This window comes from Excalfactoria chinensis, chromosome 4 (genome assembly GCF_039878825.1).
Source record: "Excalfactoria chinensis isolate bCotChi1 chromosome 4, bCotChi1.hap2, whole genome shotgun sequence".
In the NCBI taxonomy this organism is placed as follows: domain Eukaryota; kingdom Metazoa; phylum Chordata; class Aves; order Galliformes; family Phasianidae; genus Excalfactoria; species Excalfactoria chinensis.
In genome coordinates, this window is record NC_092828.1 from 6,232,300 (window position 1) to 6,255,072 (window position 22,773).

Consider the following 22,773-nt stretch of genomic DNA (forward strand, 5'->3'; position numbering starts at 1 on the left):
AATAGCACTTGACAGACATACAGCGTTTGAACAGTCAACTATAATCCACTTACCACTTTATTACACTTGCTTCAAAAAAAGGGATAAAAACATCACTGATAAAATTCATGTCAGAAGTTGCAGTCACAACTGCCATCATTTTATTGCTATGCTTAGACGCTTGATGATATAATATTAAAGTACAATCACCTTTATAAAACAAAATCAATTTGTTTCAGGTTTTGTTTTAATTACTGCAAGCTAACAGAAACGTAGTCAGAAATGTAACAGATCTTCGTTTTCCTAAGCATAAGAGAATCTGTCCTTTACGCATGATAAAATCTAGTGACACAGCAAAATATTGCTGCTGCAGTGTCCTCAAGGTGTGCCCTTCCTGGAGTCCTGCGCTGCTTGCTCAGATGTGCTGCAATAATCCATTAAGCAAAAATCATTTACATGCACAAAAACAGCTCGGCTGCTGAATCACCAAGGAAGTGTATAATAATTATACTCGATAGCTTTTTAGCGTGATAACATTATTATTTTCTTTCAAATTTCCTCTGTAAACACGTTTCAATTATTCCTCAATAGATACAGCTACTTGGACTGACAAATCATTAAGTACTATTATTCTGTAATAGATCTGTGTTTATTTTTAAACTGATTTTCCACCTTGCTGTAAAACCAGGAATGAGTTAAACCTCAGACAGTAAAAGTATTACCATCATTTCACAGCCAAGGAAACAAAACGAGTGATAAACTGCTTCCACAGGGGCTCCAAGCACAGCTGGGTAAGCCTTGTTCTGATTTCCCAGATCTACAAGCACATTTCACACTGCTTCAGATCTGATCACGGATTCCTTACAGAATCACAGAATTATAGGGGTTGGAAGGAACCTCTAGAGATCATCGAGTCCAACCCCCCTGCCAAAGCAGGTTCCCTACACCACATCACACAGGTAGGCATCCAGGCTGGGTCATCTAGCCTGTCCAGGCCTCGCTGAATGGCAGCACAGCCTTCAGGCGTATCAGCCAATCCTCCCAACTTCGTGTCATCAGCAAACTTGCTGAGGGTGGTCACTATCCCCTCATCAAGGTCGTTGATGAAGATGTTGATCAAGACCGGACCCAGCACAGACCCCTGGGGGATGCCGCTAGTTACAGACCTCCAGCCAGACACCGCACAGCCAACGACAACCCTCTGCACTCATACGTGCACCATTCTTTATTTTCTTTAATCACTTCAGCAATTCTGAGCTAGCAAAAAGAAAAATTAAAAGTACTCTCTAAAATTAGTATTTCTTACAATATCTGTAAGGCGTATCTGAAGTTATTAAAAGCGGTGTTATTTACTGCACAGAAAGCCTATTGGAAAGGTATTACAAGTGCACAGCAGCACATACTGGAGGAGCCAGACAGTCACATGCTGGGTTGTTGAAATGGTACCAACATGGGGCACCATTCCCTTTTGGACTTTCGAACAGTGCCATAGGGGGAAGCCTAAGGAATGGGAGAGAGACCCTATGGAGTCGTACCAGGTTTGTACATGGAAAGGAGAATCTTTTGTAACCCTGGCAGCACAAAAGGCTTCTGATGGTTTCAAATCAATGGTCCATCTTACTTAGCAGCATCTTTTCCTGATGCTGGATTCAGGATAAGAACGGCAAGAAAAAAAATATGGGAAAAGGGCAAGATTGGCAATTTCAGAACTACTCTCTGCCTCCAGCAATTTACAAATCAAGAAGGATGTGAATCAAATCAACAAACCCAGTGAACTACTCTTCCTCAATGGCACCTGCTCACTTCTTCAGAGCTCATAAAACTTTGGCAACCTCTGCCATCCTGCAGCAAGGAGCTGCAGAACTGCCCTGGTCTGCAGAAGGGCTCCCTATACCCACACACTGCCGTCCTACTAGGTAATGTGGGGAATGGATCTGGATTTGCAAAGATACCAGTCTATGGGTGCCAGATGAATTTGAAGGAAGTTGGAGCACTGCTGTATAACCCAGGGCTGAGCAGGGGGTTGTAACTGCTACTCTTCCAGTAAAGTAGGTCAAAATCTTCTTGCTTATTTCCAGAAAGGGACTTGGTGTGCTGACTATCAATAGCGCAGTGTGATGCTGAGTCAGGTCTATCCCAAGTACAGCTCATCAGGACTTTTTCAATCACAAGCAACAGCTCTCTAACTCACCAGCTGGATCCAATGAGGAGAAGCAAAAACCCCAACCAAGTCCCAAATGTTCCACCAAGTGCTCATTTCCAAACACCACAGCCCTCCACAGTCTGGTCCCGTACAGGATGCCCAGTGGCTGAGATGCCCGAAGCAGGCAGTGTTCACATGAAATCAATAAGCCAAAAGACCTCCTTGGTACCTAACTTAATTCTACTGTTAGTTCTCATCTTCAAATCACACTGCTTTTTCTCATTCACCTCTTATTTCTCTCATGGCTAACTGAAGATGATGCAACATAAGTAGGCAGAGATTCATTCTAGGCTCCAGCTGCAAGATCAATAATCAACATGTTGCCAGCAATTTGTCATTTAATTAAAATATGGACATTGCTACATGCTCCAAACCTGACTTGAACCTATTCATTTCCTTCGTACTTTGAAACCATATGTATCTGTAAAGGAGCCCAAAAAGAAGATAAAATAACCAGCAAAAATATCTGAAAGGAGCTTCCCAACTACGTGACTTAACCACATGCTTTCACATGTACTTAAATACGTGTGTACTTAAGGTACTTTGTGGATACTACGGTTTAGGTACAGACAACTCTTTAAAAACTCTTAACTTTCAAGCACATTATCCACTACCAGTTCTGAACCGACTAATGCTGAATTTTCTGCCATTTAATATGCTAATCTTAAGCATGAATGGAACATCTTCAAACAGCATTTGCATCTTAAAATAACTTGACTAACTGTTGAAACCTCAAGTCTGTATCTTTTTGGTCTTAGCAGCAGTTCTGCTGATAATATCGTGTGATCAACTTGATTCTTAAATGAATTGAGAATGAGAAAGCTGTGGCTTAATGGTATCTTCTGTAGAGAACAAATAAATCAGCCTTTCAGGAAGAAAAGTAAAACTAGATCGGTGTCTCTCTTTTGGGCTAAACATTAAAAACAACAACAAAAAAAAACCTTAATACTTCAGCTTTTGTGGGCAATATATTTAAAAACAGAATTGGCATCACGTTAGACTGGAAGTTGAAGGCACATGTCCAGGTGAACAGCAGACCTCAGCTGGAAAGCACGTGGTTCCAAGTCCTGGCTTTAGGCATCAAAAACATTAACCACCATGTTGGTGCTGCTCCTGTTACCTGAACTGACATCTGTAGATGAGCATTTCTCTTTTTCTCTTTTCTTCAGGCTTGCAGTTTTATATCAAATAATTCTTATTGTCTTATCCCACATTTTTATGCTACCAGGAGATGTAATTACAATTTAATGGATAGAAAGCAACATCTGTTGTGAATATAAAACATAAACAAAATTATGTACGTGCCAGTAGGGACAATGATGTAGTCTGGATGTGGATTAGGCAAATAATCAGATGTTACAGCCACTGTATACAACAGGTTATATTATTAACGTAAAGGATATGATAATAAATTGAACTTTTACTCATAAGTTCCCAGTTTTAAATAATTTGGTTCTAATCTGAAGTTTTGGCTGTTTATTCAAGTTTATGTTTATAAAACATTTACAGCATGTGTAAAACTGGAAAACTAAGTCAGGGTCTGTCCCGTATTCCAGCTCCATTTGAAAACTCCTAAAAGGCACAAAAAAACCTTCTCAGACTACAGAACGAAAAGGGAACTATCTTTCAGCCTTTACAATTTATTGCTACAAATAAATCAACCTTCTAGTAAATGGAATGTAAGTTTATATAAGAATTTAAACACTAAATTCCAGTAAATAAGACAGGTTGTTTGACAGAAAACACAGCTATGTGCTCCTGCAAAGCGGCGATGATAAACCTTTCATTTCTCTGCTTTCTGGAATAAGTTTGGACCTACCAAATTACAGTAACCAGACGATGAATTTCCTGAACTAGAGTGCAAACTTGGACAAAACAAACTCTGCCATACTGAGGCATGAAGAAAGATGAGAGGGGAAAAGGTACAAACCACATCCAGACCCAGACTGGTAACCAACATGGCTTCACCAAGGGCAAGTCATACCTGACAAACTCAGTGGCCAGGCCATCCAGTTCTGGAGCTCCCAACACAAGAAGGGCATCAAGCTGTTGGAGCAGGTCTAGAGGAGGGCAATGAATATGATCAGAGGGCTGGAGCACCTTCCACTATGGAGACAGGCTGAGAGAGTTGAGGCTTTTCAGCCTGGAGAAGGGAAGGTTCCAAGAGAAACCTTATACCTGCCTTCTAATACCTGAAGCGGGCCTACAGGAAAACTGGGGAAGGACTTTTTATAAGAGCAGGCCGTGACAGGACAAGGGGAAATGGCTTTAAACTGGAAGAAGGTAGATTAAATCTAGATATTAAGAAGAAATGCTTTACTGTGAAGGTGGTCAGACACTGGAACAGGTTGCCCAAAGAGGCTGTGCAAGCCCTCACCCTGGAAAAACTGAAGACCAGGCTGGATGGGGCTGCGAGCAGCCTGGCCTAGAGGGAGGTTTCCATGCCTATCGCAGGTGTTTGGAACTAGGTGACCTTAATGGTCCCTTCTAACCCAAAACATTCCATAAACAAAATTCTATGAAAAACACTGTATGAGCACAAAAGTATACACTTGCCTACATATAACTTAAAAGAGAGCCTTTAAAACTCCCTGCAATGTGAGGCTTTTATTTGGAACAGCACAACAAAACCTTCATCACTTGATTTTTCAATCAAGAGACTACATCAAGCCAAAAAGGCACAAGTCAATCACGCTTCTGAAGGGTTTCAAGAATCTGGGAAGACCAAAGTTTATATCTGACAAACATTTGGCACAACTAGTGCAGCTGACATGGAAACCCCATATGTATTTCTTATGTAAAAGGAGTAATACACAACTTGGGGGCGGGAGAGCTTCCATGTGGAAATCAGGAGTAGACTGAAATCTGCTGTTAGAAAGCATATGCCTGTAGCATGGGTTTCCTTAAGTTAATCATTTACAGACAGAACAAGAGATGGAGCAATCTACCATATCTGACATACAAGCCTCCAGACTCGATAGCTTTTGGAAACATAAGTCAGTGTCAGTAGAGCTGTTTTATTTTATGCTGTTTAACATTTTCCCAGCTAGATCAGATCCACGTTACGCTCTGCAAGAAGCTTCAAGTCTTCATCTGAAAGAGCAAACATTGAGAATTCTGTGAACAGTTAAGTTTTTTGGGGGGGTATATCTGCAGGTGCTCCCATTCACAGCAAAGAAATGCAATAAAAATCAGAGGAAATAAAATTGGGAGATGAACATTAAATTAAAAATTAACATTTAATGTTAATTGATTTCCAAAGAAAACGTGGATCTCCGATGAGCTGATTTTACAAACTCTGGATTGTGGCCAATGAGAATGGAGCAGAGAAGACAGGGACAAGAGTAGCCCAGTCCTGAGAGCCTCACCCTGTACAAAATAAACAGGGCACAATTTTAAGTCTCTGTCTGCAAAATTGTGCATATGGCAACACTAGAAACAGGTAGGAGAAGCTTGAACTCCTCATCCTGAGTTAGCAGCCTCAGTACCGAGCTCAGTTTTCCCTTCTCTTTTTGGCAAAATGAATCAATCTTGCAGTCTCTGGAAATGGAATTGCAATAAGCCACAAAGAAAGGATGATGAACCTTGCCAAAACAATCACCTTCAGATCGGTGATCATCTAGAACCCCAAAGCTTCCCCATTTCTGAGCACACGCCTGCTGAAAAGCCACAGTTAAACACAGCGCAATGAAGGTGCCTTCTTGGCCAAGGAAAGACCAGGTGCCACTTTTCATTTTTATAGCAATATCTAACTAGTTTTCAGGCAGATATTCAAAGGAAACCAGGCTTATGGTATTGTGTCTGTCTATCTACTTGTAAGGCCCTCCTTAATTAAACTCTAACTTAGGAATTTCACCTGAAAGCTACCTCTGCTCTCAAGCAGAATTAAGCTCCTGCAGATTTCAGTAAGGAAATAAAACGCTGCCAGATGACAAGAAAGAATCAAATTAAAGGCCCCATTCTGTGAAGGGCAGCAGTAGGACACCAGCAGCAAATCCTGTCACTGACACCACTGGTCACTCACTGACTCACCAGTACAAAGGCACCTCAGGCCCAGGCCCTGTTGTCTGCATTTCTTGAGTTTGCACATGAATTTAACTGAACCACACAGTTGTTTGAGGTGGGAAGGACCCTTAGTGATCATCAAGACCAGCTCCCCTGCAATGAACAGGGACACCCACAGCTCCACCAGGTGCTCAGTGCCCCTCCAACCTGACCCTAAAGATCCCTAGGACGAGTTCCAGTGACTCACCACACCTTTCTCCTCATATCCAGTCTAAACCTCCCCACTTTTAGTTTGAAACCTTTTCCCCTTGTCCTATCACAGCAGATCCTGCTGAAGGGTCTCATCCCCTTCTTTATTGATATCTCCCAGGCCCTTCTCTTCTCAGAATATTTCTTGAATAAAGCAGTATCATGCCTGCTGTCTGTCTGCAAAACCATCTCCAGCTGATGTGAGCTGGGTGTGATCACAGAAAGCCTACCTGATCTGCATCTGTCTGCTTAAGTCCGTTGTAGGATCCTGCCTTGTCTCAACTATAAGACGTACACTAAGCTCCTCAAACCTGCTAGAGGATAGAAAAACCACGAAGATCTAAAAGCATGGAGGGGATTTAAATTTCATCCATGAAGTGCAAAAGACAATAAGGTGCCTATGGTTTTAGATGAGTGTTGACGTCTCTAGACTCCCACATTCTCCTTCCTCCCAAGTTTGGGTGCCTGCATCCCTTTGCAGATGTGGACTCAGCACGTTGCTAGGCTGCCAGGACTGCCAGGCAGCAAATCAGAGCACGCAGATGTAAGTCACGCTTCCAGCGCAACGCATCGAGCATGTTTTATTGGTAAGGAATCAATAATCTACGTTGCTATAATCAAATGTAAAATGTGACCGTATTTCTCCCAAGGGGAAGAAAAAAAATAAAAGAAACCTGTAAATCATCCTTACCGCCCTCTCAGAATGCGACTTATACACCCAATTCTCCAATTTGTTATCAAATCAAATTTCAATCTTAATGAACAAAGCCACTCACATTGAACAACATGTAATTAAAATTCCTACTACTTCTTTCGGAGCTCCTTCTATTCACTGCCTCACCAAATTATTAAAACAAAGCAGTTACTATGGCAACTAATTCATTCTCTGCATTATTATATTGTTTCTAAACATCAGAGTCTAGTCATTCTGACTTGCATGCCCTAAATTCCAGTTGGAAATTCTGAACTTTTGTCAGAAAAGCCTTTCACAATCTATGCATTCATGCAGATAAAGATAGCTAGAGTGCAGCTGCTTTTGTTTACTGCAAGAAGAAATAACTGTTACTAAATCATGTGAGTTTGATAAATTGATGATGCCTGCATGCAAGTGCGAAGCGGCACTCGGGGAACAAGCATGGGACTTCGTGGAGCACTGCACAAACATGACCATCTGCAGGTTAGATAAACCAACAACAGCTACAAGAAGTGACTGGCAGATGTTGTGGAAGCTGAGTAACACCTGCCTACGTGGTGGCTGATACCCAGCAAACACACAGGTAACGCTCATCCAATCAGTGAGAGAAAAACAAAATGAATGGCAGGAGACAAGAAATAGAACTTAAATTACCTGGGAAAAAGTTCCTTTAGCATTTAATAAAATCATTTATTTAAATGTGCATGCTTTGACAAAGAGAAACATGCACTGTATATTAACACGTTCTTCCTAATTACCCATTAACAGAAGTCTTAGTCTATTTGTATTTGAGTGTCATCTATGCATAAGGAAAGCCAAGGAATACAAGTAGGAGCAAAAGAATCACACCTTCCCTCAATAATTTTGTGTGCTTCCAACCTGCCCTGTAATTTTTATTGGTTATTTGGGTGAGTCTTCAGTTAATTGGTAGAATGGGAGGTTTAAAAATTCAGTGCTAGGTAGGATGCTACCTGAAAAAGAAGGCAAGGAGGAAAAAGAAACAGGGATAATTCTGAGCAACCAACTCCTGGACAGAAAGAGAAAAATATAAAAGCAAAAAAACCACTTCTAGGCATCATAAGAAATTCAAACTTAACACTTAATTCTCGCAGGTAAGGACAGAGGAAGGGACCTTCTGATTTATGTGCCCATGCAGGGTACAAAACTGCTGCTCTGATCCCCAGCGGTACCTGTGGGTACACTTTTGGCTGCTCCAAACACAAGGCAGGTCAGATGGCAAAGCGTTGTGTTTTAAATCGATTTCTAGAGCACTGCAGCCTGCTGTTACTTCTACCTCAGGACCTAGGAAGGTGTCCTACAAGTTAAGCAGAGGGGTCTGGACTCCAGATGAGCCAACCTTCATACCACAAGGACTTCCCTTCCCCTGGCAGAGGCTGCCTGCAGTGCCTCCAGCTTTGGGCAGGCCATGCCCAGGCCCCATCTCAAGGAAGCAGCTACAGATGCCTCAGAACCAGAAGTCTGTTCCTCCTACAGGAGGAAGCAAAATATAATCCCTCCTTGCAGCTCACACTGCGCTTCCCTAAGGATGGGAACTGCCTCTGTGAGAGCTGAACACGTCTGCTTTAATTAGATGACTATTTAAATTTTTCAACATGTTTACCAGACATTTAATCTTTGCACAGCTCTCTCTCATTCAATTTTCCAAAGCAGGATGTAAAGCTGTGTATAAACCTAAGGCTTTTAAAGCATCTTCCCTGACCCCAGGCTGCAGTAAGTACATATTACCATCAAGCACTTTGATTTCTAAAGCTTTGGAAAGTTCTACCAGGCATTCATGTGCACTGCATACAAGCTAAATATCTAGTCCTAAAGGGCTTTTTTAATTCTCTGAGGATTATTTAGGCTTAAACAACTAGGTGTGGCTAAACAGTAGGTTCTAATTCAAACACATATGATATTAAAAATATAACAATTACAGCCCTGTAAACCCAGCTGTGAGTTTCAAGCTGTGTTGTGTTTACCATACTTGAACAGTATCAGTGTTGTTATTTATGTGTTTAAATATACTTAAATGTTTAAGTAGCTCTATTTTGATGGAAGGGGGCCTCAAGGAAAGCTGGGGAGGGACTTTTTATAAGGGCAGGAAGCAACAGGACAAGGGGAGATGGCTTTAAATTGGAAGAGGGTATGTTTAGACTCGATATTAGGAAGAAATGCTTTACTGTGAGGGTGGTGAGACACTGGAACACGTTGCCAGAGAGGCTGCGGATGGGTCCTCCCTGGAGGCACTCAAGGCCAGGCTGGATGGGGATGTGAGCAACCTGGTCTAGTGGGAGGTGTCCCTGCCTATAGCAGGAGGTTGGAACTAGATGGTCTTAAAGGTCCCTTCCAACTCAAACCATTTGGTGATTCTATGACTTGATCACAGCTGTTAAGAAGTGCTCTGTCTGCATCATAACTGTACTTTGCTATAACAAGCAGTGCTTTTATTTCAATGCACCAATGAAAATATAACTCTACAGGTGAAATATGTAATGCTGGGCACAGCAAAAACACTGCTTTTCTTTAAAAAGCATCAAAATTTGAGATCAGTGACGTTATTGTTTCAGTAAAATTAAAAAGCTTCCTCTAAAATTCCCCACTCTCCCTCCCCTCCACCCGAATTTTCTTGTTAAGATAATGCTTTTCATTAGCAGCTACTGTTCAGCATCATTTAGGGCAGAATGGGCTTTTAAGCTAATTTCTTTCTATACAATTTGCACTGTTACCAGTAACACCTCTGTAGTATTGCAAAAGCTTAAGTGCATGCAAATTCAAAAACTGTTTGGGTAGCACATAATGAAGACCGAATTCCAAAGGCAAGTTGCAGTAGCAATCCAAAAGAACTCCAACAACACCTTCCCAAGTAGATATTGAGGATTAAGAATAAAATATAAAAGGGAAAGTGAGCCTGTCCATAAGCAGTTCAACTCTAGTTGTCCCAACAGAAAGGATGGGTTTGCATTGAGGTGAACAAACCCCAAATACACAGATATACAGTCACAGACAAGCTTCCTATATGGCTACTTATGGCTTATATGGCTATTCGTGGTAGCAACTTTTTCAGTTCATTGATTTCTCTTAGTCCATAGAACTCAATGCTGCTCCTTGAAGACAACACTCATGTAACAGGTTAAACACGTTACCTCTCTATTTCAAGCTCACAGAAGTAGTTTCAAAGTTCTTGCATGCAGAACACATGAAAACAGATGAATTGTTATGAACACCCTTTGGTGAAGAACAAACACATGCATTTTTATTTTCAAGACACTGAAATCTGAAAGTAACGGGTTATTCACAAAATATTCTGCTTGTGTTATTCATAGACAACTGCTTGCTTACACACCTTCATCAGTTACAGCTGAGAGATTTCATGGCTGGTCCCGCAGAGAGGTTTTGCTAGCTGATACTACCTGATTCCTCATTTAATTTCTACCTGATTGCTTAGGAAATAGGGAATTCTCTCCAGTTCAGAGTCCTTATTTATTTGCTAAAGGCACTTTGGGCTTGAAAAACACATTTTTTGGTGAAGGTTAATTGGTACTTCATGACAGAGCAGCTTTCTCTGAGGAAACAACAAACAATAAAATATTAGGAATCTTTTAGCTCCCTCTGCTGCCCTAATCCTTCAGTAAGCTTTCTTCTGAAGTCTGTGAAAAAAGACAACAAGCAGCAAAGCAGCCCATCGTTCTCCTTTCAAGCAACACGCGGGATGTTCAGCATGCCCAGCACTATGAACACAACACATACAGAAAAGCATATAAAGTGCTGTGTGATGTACGATAGTCCGCAGTTGTATGATGCCCCTTTGTTCTCCAATACCTGCAGCAAGTCAGCTACGAACATCTTCAAACCTAGACACCAGTTAAGAAGATTTATAGCTTGTTTTCCAAAGAAAATAACACCTGCAATATGCATTTACATAAGAAAGTGCCGAAGAGTACTCAAGGCCTGGGAACATTTATTCCACTTTCCTTCTCTTTGCAGATTAAGATATGCAGTACACACCACCTTCAGCAAAATTCCTTTCCATACAGGGAGAACCCAAGCAGTAACCAGGCAGACCGCTGCTCTCATTAATACCCTGAAAACTGCCCGATTTCACAGCTGCAATGAGCAAAGTCGCAGCTCAGGTATACCAGATGTGGTCCAGCAGTGGTCATGGAGCACTGTGTGGCATTTGTCAACCTGCTGCTTTCACGTGGTAAGAAGTTGGGCTCTCTGCTACAAGCGCAAGAAAGACCTGGAACCAGAACGCAGCTTTCAAACTTTTGGCCGCTCTGTATTTCAAGACCTGCTCATAAATGTAGAATGAAAACCTGGTTCTGTTCACACCTGGAATCATCAACACACCACATCAACTATGAAGATGTATCCTATTAGATCTCATATTATACAGCACCACAAACAGGAAGAGGAGCTTTAAGAACACCTATTTTCTGATAAGGACAGAAATCCTTGTCTGTATCCTTGAAAAGAAACTATTCCTTTATCATGTACTTTTCTGTCCTTTAAAGAGTACAATGTTCAGTTACTCACCAGTAATCAGACTTCCCTGAATAAAGGCTGTCCTTCGTAAAAGCAAAAGATGAGAGATTTTATCTGAACTTTCTGAAACACGTGCCATTAATATGCATTTTCTTTTTCAATTTAGGAACCCCGTTCAACTCTTCCTCTTTCCTTAGGTAATAAAGCCATGCTATTAAAACCACTATAACACATTCCAAGCTTTATTCTGGGTACTTAAAGGAAGAGGCAACCCGTGCAGAAAGAATGACATTAAGCTGTATACCAATGCTTCAGGAAGAGGAAAAGGGATTGTAAGGTTTGCTGGGAAGCTTTGGGTGTGCAAGGATGTCTTTTTTTCTTCCAAAAGCTGAACTAGAAAACCATGTCACATCTGTTGGGGGTGATGCAGGGTCTTCACAGACCTGTTGGACATGCGCCGTCAGTATTTTCTCTATGTACCAGGTACCTGCAAATAATTATTTCTTTGTTTCAAGCTATCAAACCAGAAAAATCAGTCTCACAATTTTGCAGCTACACTTCCAGTGCTGCGCTGTAGTTGTTTAATCACTAATACCTGCGTCATTAAACAAGACAAAATAGAAGGAAACTTCTTCCACCTCCCAGCTCCGCCGATACCTTTGGTTCTTAAAGCTCAGAAACACATTAAAAGCGGAGGTGCCAACCAACATCTACAACGTATTTTACAAAGCAGTGTATTTAGAGAACTCACTGCACTGTGTTTGCCAAGCCTGTTTGTTCACAGACAATCCAGATGTAGCAGAACTGTCCCCTCACGCTGCAGCCACCTCCCATTGCCTTCCTACCTCATCTGTTAGCTCCTAGCCAACCACCAGGTCACGCATCCCCAAGGTAACTTCCAAGCAACGGTCAGTAAAACATGCACACACTTAATTAAAGATTTCTAGAATATAAGCAAACACACAGCACTGTTTACAGATCTGTTACAATGCGAAGTGCAATAATACCTTAATTAGAGATAACAACATTTCCAAATGCCAAAAACATTTAGATTTTTTTCAGATTACTCAGAAAATGAACACATTTTATTTCTGCACTGTGACACTTCCAACTGTTCTGCCAAATGTATACTGCTATAATTATGCTTTGCAATCATCAGCTCCACTGGAGAGGGGGACAAAGAACAATATAATCAGTAACTAATAACTATATATAATCAGTAACTAATAACTAACATCTTTCACGTGCCTCGTTACTATTTTTCTTCAAGAGAAGAAGCCTAAAAGCTACTTTATCCACTGTGAACAAGTCTAACATTAGCATCTCAGTCTGCCCAGGACCATGCTATTATGCCAAGGCAGACTTCATGGCTACCAGTGGAAGCCAGTTTCATATCTGGCTTCTTCAAGGGACAGTCTGACTGCCTTTACTTAAGTCAATGCTGGTTGATAGAACTATGTAAACTGGGAGGACAGAGCACAGTTGAATAGCACCTTTTTGAGACAACGTATGCAAGAACATGGCACGCCATTCCAATAAGCAGGAAAAAAAAATAATAACCCTGAAAATAGCTTCAGGATGAAAGGCAAATATTCAATTTCATATTTAAGAAACCACTGAAGGGAATCATAGGTACCTCAGAGACAAAAATTACTTACACAACTACATTAAAAGAGAACTAATTGCTCCCAAAGTAATAGAGTCGGATTTTTTCTCCGCTGAGTATTAACTGAAATTTAGTAGTAGCGCTCCCATGCCGTCGTTAACTTGGGATAACAGTAAATCCGATGCTGCCTGTTCAATTGGTTGCTTAATTTGCATGATTCGTTACTGTAAGCGAGTGTGCAAATTGCCAAAAGCCATTGGAAAACAGTTCAACTCACAGAGCACTTAAAGTGCACAGCCCTGTAACTTACAGGAACGCTTGTGGCGATCCATTAACTGCACAGAACAAGCTGTGTGCAGCCCTGTGCACATGTTCACAGCACCGACATCTCATCTGGGGAACCAGTCCCATACCATTCAATTTTTAGCAACTGAATTTCAACTCGCAATCACCTCCTTTGAGCAGTGAGACAAACAGTAATGAAATGTGGTGCGTCGCAACACCGCTGGCATCTCTTTATAGACGCAATAAGGCACAAACGCCTGCTCATCACAAGTTTTTATGTTAAACAATTTAAAAATATACATATAAACAGCAGCAGTAATTAGCAAAGCACCGCTACCTGTTTTTAGTGAGCTTGCAATAAAATGCATCTTAAAAATAATTCTTTTTTCTGAGCCAAAAGGTTGAGAAAAGAAAGCTGTGCGGGGACTGTTGAACAAAAAAAAGCTGACAGGGAAGATAAGCCACCTTTAATAGCTGTACAGCTCATTAAGTTTCCTGAGCTTTAAAAGAAACATTACGCGTCCTCCTAAAATATAAAATATTTAGGCTGTGTTATGGGAAATACGTGCAGAGAACTCCTTGAGTTTTAAACCTGAACGGGGCCACATAGAGGGAACAGCTTTTCTAAAAACAAACCTGCCCCCTCATTTTTATCCTACATTACACGCTGGCACGGATACTGATCTAACAACATCAGCCAGAGAGATGTTTACAAACCTCTAAGAACATCAGGAGCAGAATGTAGACCTGACGTTTTACACAGCCAAACTGAATTCCTGTACCCAGAAAACCTTAAGCATTTTTCCATATCCATTTTTTCTTCCCCTCTTGTTCACCCTCTTCTGCATCTTCCCACTCCCACAACACAGCATTTATCCAGCATATGGTAAAGGGGATTAGGAAGTCAAAGTGTCTAAAAAACTTCATTCCTGCTGTATTTTTCAACTGCATCAATTCCCAACAGTGCATGGCCGCACGGATAGATTTTAGGATGCAGTGAATTGTGCAAGGCTGGGAAAACAAGCCACACAAATGGCTGTGATTAAACAGTGTCACAACATGTGAACACACAGCCTGAGGGAAGCTGCTGCTGTTTTATACAGTCACAGGGCCTAACGGTCTGCCACCTCCACCCCGACTGCATTCTTTGCCACATCACCACAACTAATTTCTCTTACGTCATTCGACTGATAAATATAGTGACCCTAAAAGGACGGTGGAGTTCAGTTCAGCTGTGGGTGCCCCCAGAAGGGACAGGTTTCTCTGTCCTCTCTCACTTCTGTCTCCTCATGCTTTGCTAATTCAGCTCACACTAAAATAGGCAAAAATAAAATAAATATATACCTTTAGGTTTTCTGGTGAGGTCAGACACAGAGACTCCAGAATGAGGACCTGGGACCAAAGACCCCTCACCCCTAGGTCACTTCCAGCTGATCCTACAATGGAGTTGCCCAGGAGGGACATCCTTCCCAATTTCCCACCCTCAACAGCCAGCTCCCTAGTTCTTCGTGAGCAGACAAAGCTGACCACTTGGCCAATCAGTCCAGTAGTGACATGACATCAATTTGGATCAAGTATTCAGGGTGACCTAAGCTACTTGTTGTTCATCACATATGAAATTGTACCTTCTGGTACTCTGACAAAATGCCTTTCTCTGGCTGTGCCCCTCATTCCTCCTTTCCAACTGCTCCTTCAATGCAACTCTTGAGTCAGCTGTGACCTGGACTGAGGAATTCACCTACATGAGAAATTCTCAAACAAAATATTGTATTTTTAGTATTGGTCCTCTTCCACTCTGGTTCATTATACGAGTACACTCATATTGGCACAAAGAAAGGGGAAAAGAGGAGGATACAACAAAGCTACCAGTGACTGCTGACGACAAACACAGCTGCTTCAAATGCAGTTTACTGCTTCAGTATTAGGCATGATGCAAAAACTGCTCGTCCAACAGTTTATACACTTACTCCAGTCATACCAGAATGGGTTTGGTAAAGAAGTTAACAGATCCCTTTTAAGAAGAAACAAGCATATAGTATAAATATATATATATATATATTTAGCCTCAACCACTCATGCATTCATCAAAATACAACTTAGCCCTCAGCCCTCACATCAAATCTGAAAGAAAACAAAGAATACCAGGAACATACAATTCACACAACTGTGATTCAAGATTAATTGACTGATGCAAGTGATTCCACTCCTTTCACAAGATCTCGGTATTTTTATTAACATTCATTAAGTTTGGGGGTCTTCTGGGATTTTTTCTTTAGCTTCTTTCCCATTTCCTCACTAAGACCAGATACGGGCTCTTAAATCAATCTATATGAAGCATATCTGTAGAGAAAGACCCTGGAGAGGATTATGTGGTCTCCTTATCCTTTTGTGGTTGTTATTTTATACAAACCCACAAGCTTTCACAACATCTTGGCAGAACGTTGTAAAATGCTGAGCTGGAAGGAAACGGAACTGGACAACAGTACAGAGTTCCCACACTCTTTGCTTTTATTCATCAAAACCCAACACCTCTGCACAGTTAACAGAATTTCAACAGGAAACGCATCTCAATTACAAAAAATACACTGAATGACCAAACGAGCAGAGTTCCGACCTCCAGAAATATTTATAATCCACTAAATGAATGCAACCTTAGAAATTGAAATATCCAACCTTCAAATATGCGATCCAGCCGTTGCCGCTTCACTTTGTGTTTGTCCATTAGAGACATAAGAGGGGAAGCTCAGAGAACGTCTCCGCACAGTTTGATGATGGACTTCAAAGTCAGCCACAACTCAGAAACGTTTTCTGCCTTTTATATACTTGTTTTTTTTTTTAAACCTGTGAATAGAAAGACAGATTTCTTAAGGATAGGCTTTTTTCACCCTTTTCCAGAAGAGTGACCTATGTATACTTAAAAGAATAAGAAAACATTCACAGTTCCTAAACATACTTGGTATCCTGGGATTTCACAATAAGCTTCCCCATAGGAAGGCATCATAACACAGCAAGCAAGGAAACGCTCCTCTCGTGCTTAACTCCATGATATTAGAATAAATCAGAGTTTGATACTGGGAAGTTTAGGGTCACGATTCAAGAAACACATAACTGAAGATGTGCATCCCAGTGAGAACACAGACTGCCAACATCTACATCAAGCAAATGGCATTTAAAACAGCTTCATGCATGACTAGGCAAGCTCTTTGGCAGCACACACAACGAAGCACTTTTCAGATCCTGCGTAGCTGGGCAAGACAGCAGAAGGGTAACACAGCACACAGCCTGCAGGAAGGGGGTGGGGAGAGGAGAAACATCCCACATCACAATTCTTACCAAAATGGTAGATTGTAAATAAAACACACAGAAGCAAGTGAATGGGTAAAGCTATAGAGATCCTTGAAAAAGCATAATAAGAGCACTGCATCTGTTCCCTGTAAGAACTTCAATAGGCTCTGAGAACCAAACACGTATTACAAGCATGGTGCATACAAACACAGGCCAAATAATTCATTTCCCTGTTTCCGTTTATTCCTTCCCAGGAGCTTTCAACATCAGTGGTGAACATTACATGGCCTTGCAAGTGACCAAACCTAGATATCTGCTTGTTTCTTCCTTCTTCTTGTGCACAAGAACTTCTTTACGCTGAGGGTGACGGAGCACTGGAACAGGCTGCCCAGGGAGGTGGTGGAGTCTCCTTCTCTGGAGATATTCAAGACCCGCCTGGACACCTACCTGTGTGACGTGGTGTTGGGAGCCTGCTTTGGCAGGGGGGTTGGACTCGATGCTCTCTAGAGGTCCCTTCCAACCCCTACGATTCTGTGATTCCTAGATGCTCTTTTATTTTTTTTAATCAAATCAAATTAGTCAACACCTTATGAAGACTCTTGAGGTGAAGTGACAAAAATATTTTGAATATGAAGCACTGCACATTTGCATTAATATCTATCTTCTTCCAGCCGAACTCTGCTCGCTACTTTTGGATTTTTAAAACAAAGCTCCTCTCCGTGTTTATTTTCACTTGAAGATGGAGGCAATGTGCAATATTCATCATGCTTTTATCACTTCATTCAGCCTCATCCTCCCCTCCACTCTGCCTCCACCTTTTCCTTTATCCTCAAATTCAAGAGTTCTAATGTTCTGCACAATGTCTGACTACAGCTGAACATAATCATCATGACAGAAGAAATTGATGAAGAATGCTGAAGCCCATTTTCTCTTAAAAAATAAAACAAAACAGTGCCGTATAGTAAATTTCCTGTTATAATGCCTCACATTGATTATTCCTGCAAAATACGACATCCTTCAATATTGAACGTGGCTTCAAGATTACACGAGCATTACACCAAATCTGACATGCAGTTAAATGCTTTTTAAAACTAGCCATAGCTACCTGCCTTTCCTTCAGCCAATGAGCCAAACTCGTGTCAACCCCAAACTAGCATTTCTTTGCCTGTTAACTCTGTTTTACAACCTACCACCTCCAATAGACACAGAAGAAGGAAAATAAAAGAGGACAAGAAACAAAAACCAGAATACACTGAATGTTTCCAATGCTAATCTAGGTTTAAATTTTTATAGCTAATTTAATTTCCTGTCTTGTAGAAACATATATGCCTTCTGTCCTCCTTGCGCTCAGTTTTGTTTATTCATTCAGCCCAAGATTTTTCCACTGTAGTCATTCTATATACGAAGTTGGCTGACAGCTGTAAAAAAGCAGCCCATCTGTAACTACTGCCTTACCACTGGAAGTGTCACCAGCTGCTTTCTATCCATCTACAGTAGCTTCAAAGCATACCATATAAATCAAGTAGCTTTGTTTAAAGCACCGTTTGTTTGGTTTTTATCCATGGCAAGATGTCGTAAGTTTCAAAAAATAAGTGTGAGCAAAAATTAAATTAACATATTAACCCAGTGCTAAATGTAACCCTCACACGATTTTATTATATTTACATGTTCTGATCCAAAGAGAAGATGATATGGGAAGTGCTTCCCAGCAAAACAAAAACATTCTAATTATGGTACGTTCGTTAACTGCAATTACTAAACCACAACGTGAATAACTGTATTTGAGAAATTCACTAAAAATAAAAGCCCATTGCCCAATGAATTAGAACAAGAAGTATTTAAGAGCACACTACTATAGCTCAATGTTTTAACTCAATGAGAATCCAAATGAACTCAGGATATATATTGATATATACTGCCTAACTGCACGTTTCATCTGAAATATCAGCATACAGAACCTGTTTGTGCAGCACAATTTTACGATTAAATATATATCACTAAAAAGAATATTAGAGCTTTTCTTTCAATTAAACAGATGATCCTAGTCTTTGAAGATATTTCTTAAGAGAAGATGCCTCTGGCAATTATAGCCTGGAGCATTTTGCTCTATCTCAAGAATGGATGAGCTTTACTCTTTGAGATACTACAATAACAGAGAATCTCCAACATTTTTATAGCAGTGCGAGCAAATCCTACAAGCTGAAATGGGAATGTCAAGTAAGTAAAGCAACATTGACTTAAGGCAACATGGGTAATGGAGTAAAGGACAAACATAAAGCTGTAAGTAAGACCTAAAAGCAGGCTATTCAAAACCCAGGAGGCCCCTGAAGAAAGATGATGAGAAGGAAGAAAACTAAGAAATTTATTTTTAAAGCTAACCAGTAGGCTACTTACATGCACAATGGTAGGCGAGATCACAGAATATCCTGAGCTGGCAGAGACCTGTAAGGACTATCGAGTCCTACTCTTGGGAAGAGATGAGTTCCAAATTACTAAGGAACTCTCTCTCATCAAACATCAGAGGTTGCAATGTAGGACAGTTTCTTTGGCTTCACTTTCATGGGAGACTTTTAGGTGAAACAGATAGCCTTTAGACTTAATTAAACTAGGTGGTGGAAGCCTACTAAAAAAGTGACCTGCATCACACATAACCTATAAGGAGCCCACCTACAAAAAGACTGTGCATAAGCTCTTCTGAGCATGGACTTTGACCCATGCAGCTAGGCAAGGCAAAAGACTGACTTGTACCTTTGCCTTACTATCAGATTCCTTCACACAAAAAGCTTTGCAGATTAAACCAAATATGGTGATAAAGTGTAAGAAATCCAAAACAGAAACAAAACTCACAGAACAGACTGATAGATCACTAACACAGTGAGAACAAAGCCATGAAGTTCCATGTTACCCTTGGGAATCTTTATCTTCATCTAATTTAGCTGTTCTAATGTACGTTCTTTGGTCTGAAACTACATTAAGTTACTGAATTATTTTCCCTTTCTACTATCAACTTTCAAATGTATAAAAACCTACTGCAAGAAAAGCGGGAAGTTTATTTTCAACATTCCACTGCCATCGGTTTCTTATGACTTCATAAATTAAATAAGTTTCCAAGACAACCCAAGCAGACTAATGCTTTGCTTCTCTTTCTCTCCCATCCAAATCAATAAGAGCTCTATTTTCCATGACACCTAAAAGCCTTCAAATAGCCATTTCGTACAGCCTGGAACTAAGAAGTAAATAATGGAAGTGTTCCTCGTGCTATAAATATTTAAATTATCCCAAATAACTACGCATTTTGTAGCAACTGTTTGTTTTGGAGAATAAATAGGTTCCCAAGATAATAAAGGCCCGCCATAGCTAAGACTTCGTGGCAGAACAGGCATGCTCACCATGAAGAAGAACCTCTTAACAGAATGCCAATGTGACAATAGTTTTCTGTTGTTTTCTTTGGTTGCAATTATTTCATTTATTTGATTTTCTCTTGAAAGGCTGTTTGACTGTCTAACCAGTGAAACAACCAGAAGGACTCGCAGAACTCACTCTGGCTTCACAACAGGACATTTGCTATTCTGAGCAGCAGAGAGATTCTGTACCACACCTGGTTCCCCTGTTGCACAGGGGAAACAAAACTCAAAACCTATACAGACTTAAACTACCAGTTATAGACTCATAGAATGACAAGGTTGGAAAGGACCTACAAGATCATCTAGTCCAATCGTCGTCCCTTTACCATACCTACAGAAAACCACTAAATCATTATCTCCTAGCATCCATTTCATGCATTTAACTCTCCACAAAGCATGAAGTAGAAAGTCCTTCTGCAAGCCTTATGCAAAGCTGCACACACAAAGAAGTACTAATCGCCCCATAACAATTTGTGCTTAAGTTAATTACTGATGTCCCTTAGAAATTAAGCTTCAAGTTTCAGGTTTTCCTTTCTGGGCAGAAAAGGACAATAAATGACATACACCGAAGACAGCTTAGAATGTGAGAAAGTGGAAGTACAGCTATATTGTCAAACATTTCTCTATCCCTGAACAATGTCTCTTGTATTTGGCAAACGACAGTATCAGTTTATAAACAGCAAAAAGAAAAAGGACATGGGAGAAGGCCGAGTCAGAGAAATTAGCTTCATGTTCAAATAAAGAGCAAAGATGCATTTGCTTACTAAAGGCATCAGTTTTCTGAGGCCACAGAAAGAGATGTGGGCTCTGAGAGAGGGAAATTAAAAAAGAAAAAAGCAGAATGCTTTAAACAAAGCTCTACAGTTCATCACTCAACACTCGCACTGTCAGTAAGACAAGAACTGGTTCTGCTCAGAGTAAACTTTTGGATCAGAGGATGCTGCTTCTGAATGAAAGTTAGGTGACATCCTGGTCTCAATGAAGGTCCATGGTGTAGTTATTGAACTTTGAGATTAATACTGAACTCATTTTTTCTTTCCAAAGCTCAAAAGTACTATTCAGCAATACCAGACACTACTAAGTATTTAAAAATACCAGATTGAACAACGAGAAAAAAAAGCCCAGAGAAACCTCAAATAGAAAGAAAAAAAGGAAAAGAGGTCATGCATATTTCTTCAAAATGTGTCAATTCTAAGACTGCTGCATCATCACTGGATATCCTGTCCGGAATGCCGTGGGACAGCTGGCCCTGCTGCTGTACCGCTATGGAGATGCCATGAATTCCACCGAGCGCTACTGCAGTATCAAACCAGCATATACACTGTCCTGAAAACTACTCTTACAAAGGTCTAAGGTACGTTTAAAAAATAAGCATGGCCCAATGAACGCAACAAGAAGATTCACTGCCAGAAGAGAAAGCATTAAATCAGACTTCCTGTGCAAAAATGGAAGCTATTCCATCTAGTCACACAAAATTGAGTATTTTTTGACTGTCAGACAATTTATCTTGCCGCTAAGTGTGGCAAAGGCACTTTGCCTTACCATTAGATGTCAGTACAATCTAAGAGAAACCATACAGAGTGCTTCAAGATCAATGAAATTGTCACATGAGGGAGGAGGTCACTGAAGGAGATGCCAAGAAATGTTGGACACTACTCAGAAATAGCTGAAAATCTCAAACATTGCAATGCTGCTGCATAAAACTCAGCTGCCTTTATCTGAAAAAAAGATGGAGAACTAGAAGTGCCAGTACAGGCAGTAAGTATGGCCGGAGGCATGGGACAGCTTGCTTAAAGGAGAAGAGGAAATGCAATGGTTGAAAAAAAGCTTGGAGAAGAAACAACCGCGTGGAACATGAAAATATGACTATATATATAAGATAGATAGATAGATATTATATATATATATATATATATAATATTTTTAAAATATAAAAATAAAAATATATAATATTATATATTATATATATATATAAGATATGCACCATGCTTCAATTCAATACCTAGGGGGCACACAGTGTCTATCAGAAGAAAAAAAAAAAACAAAACAAAACAAGCTTTCTCATGGAATATTCAATTAAACTGGAAAATCTGGTATCACCGAGTGTCGTGAATGCCAAAACTTTAAATGGTTCTTAGAAGGAATTAGTTATTTATGGAAAACCCTTCAGTGGCCACTGTTAGTGATTGCCAAGATGCAAACCAAGATCAGAAATCAATACGCAGAAAAATGACAAAAGAAAATTAACAGTGCCTGCTTGTTCTGTTCTCCCACATAATAATCACTGTGTTATATTACAGTGTTTAGCTCAGCATCCAACAGCTGCTGCCAAAGAAGCAGCTCTTCACGAAGAGTAAAATCAGAAGCAACACGATAATTTCCTTAAATTTCCACCTGTAGTCACTGCTGGAGACAGAAATGAGGACCTGTGGTCCCTTGTGATACAAGGGCAAACCTTACAGTCTTGAGATACAGCTGAAATGAGTTAGTATGATTGGGGCTAAAAGATACTAATAGAATCAGACTGTCAATACAGAAGATCCAGATAATAAAAAATTGCCAGTAGCTTAGACCC

The 22,773-nt window shown here is 40.4% G+C and overlaps 1 protein-coding gene across 5 annotated transcripts in view; it reads right to left on the reverse strand.

The window, feature by feature from the left end:
- CTBP1 (C-terminal binding protein 1) overlaps positions 1 to 22,773 on the reverse strand; it is a 207,180-nt gene that overhangs the window by 139,778 nt on the left and 44,629 nt on the right. For 4 of the 5 annotated variants that reach the window (XM_072333999.1, XM_072334001.1, XM_072334000.1 and 1 more), the window contains exon 2: positions 16,183 to 16,350. The exons of the other annotated variant lie outside the window; for it this stretch is intronic. In XM_072333999.1, the coding sequence (XP_072190100.1) occupies positions 16,183 to 16,240 (58 nt within the window). In that variant the 5' untranslated portion in view covers positions 16,241 to 16,350. The remainder of the gene's footprint in view (positions 1 to 16,182; positions 16,351 to 22,773) is intronic. 5 annotated transcript variants of the gene reach the window in all.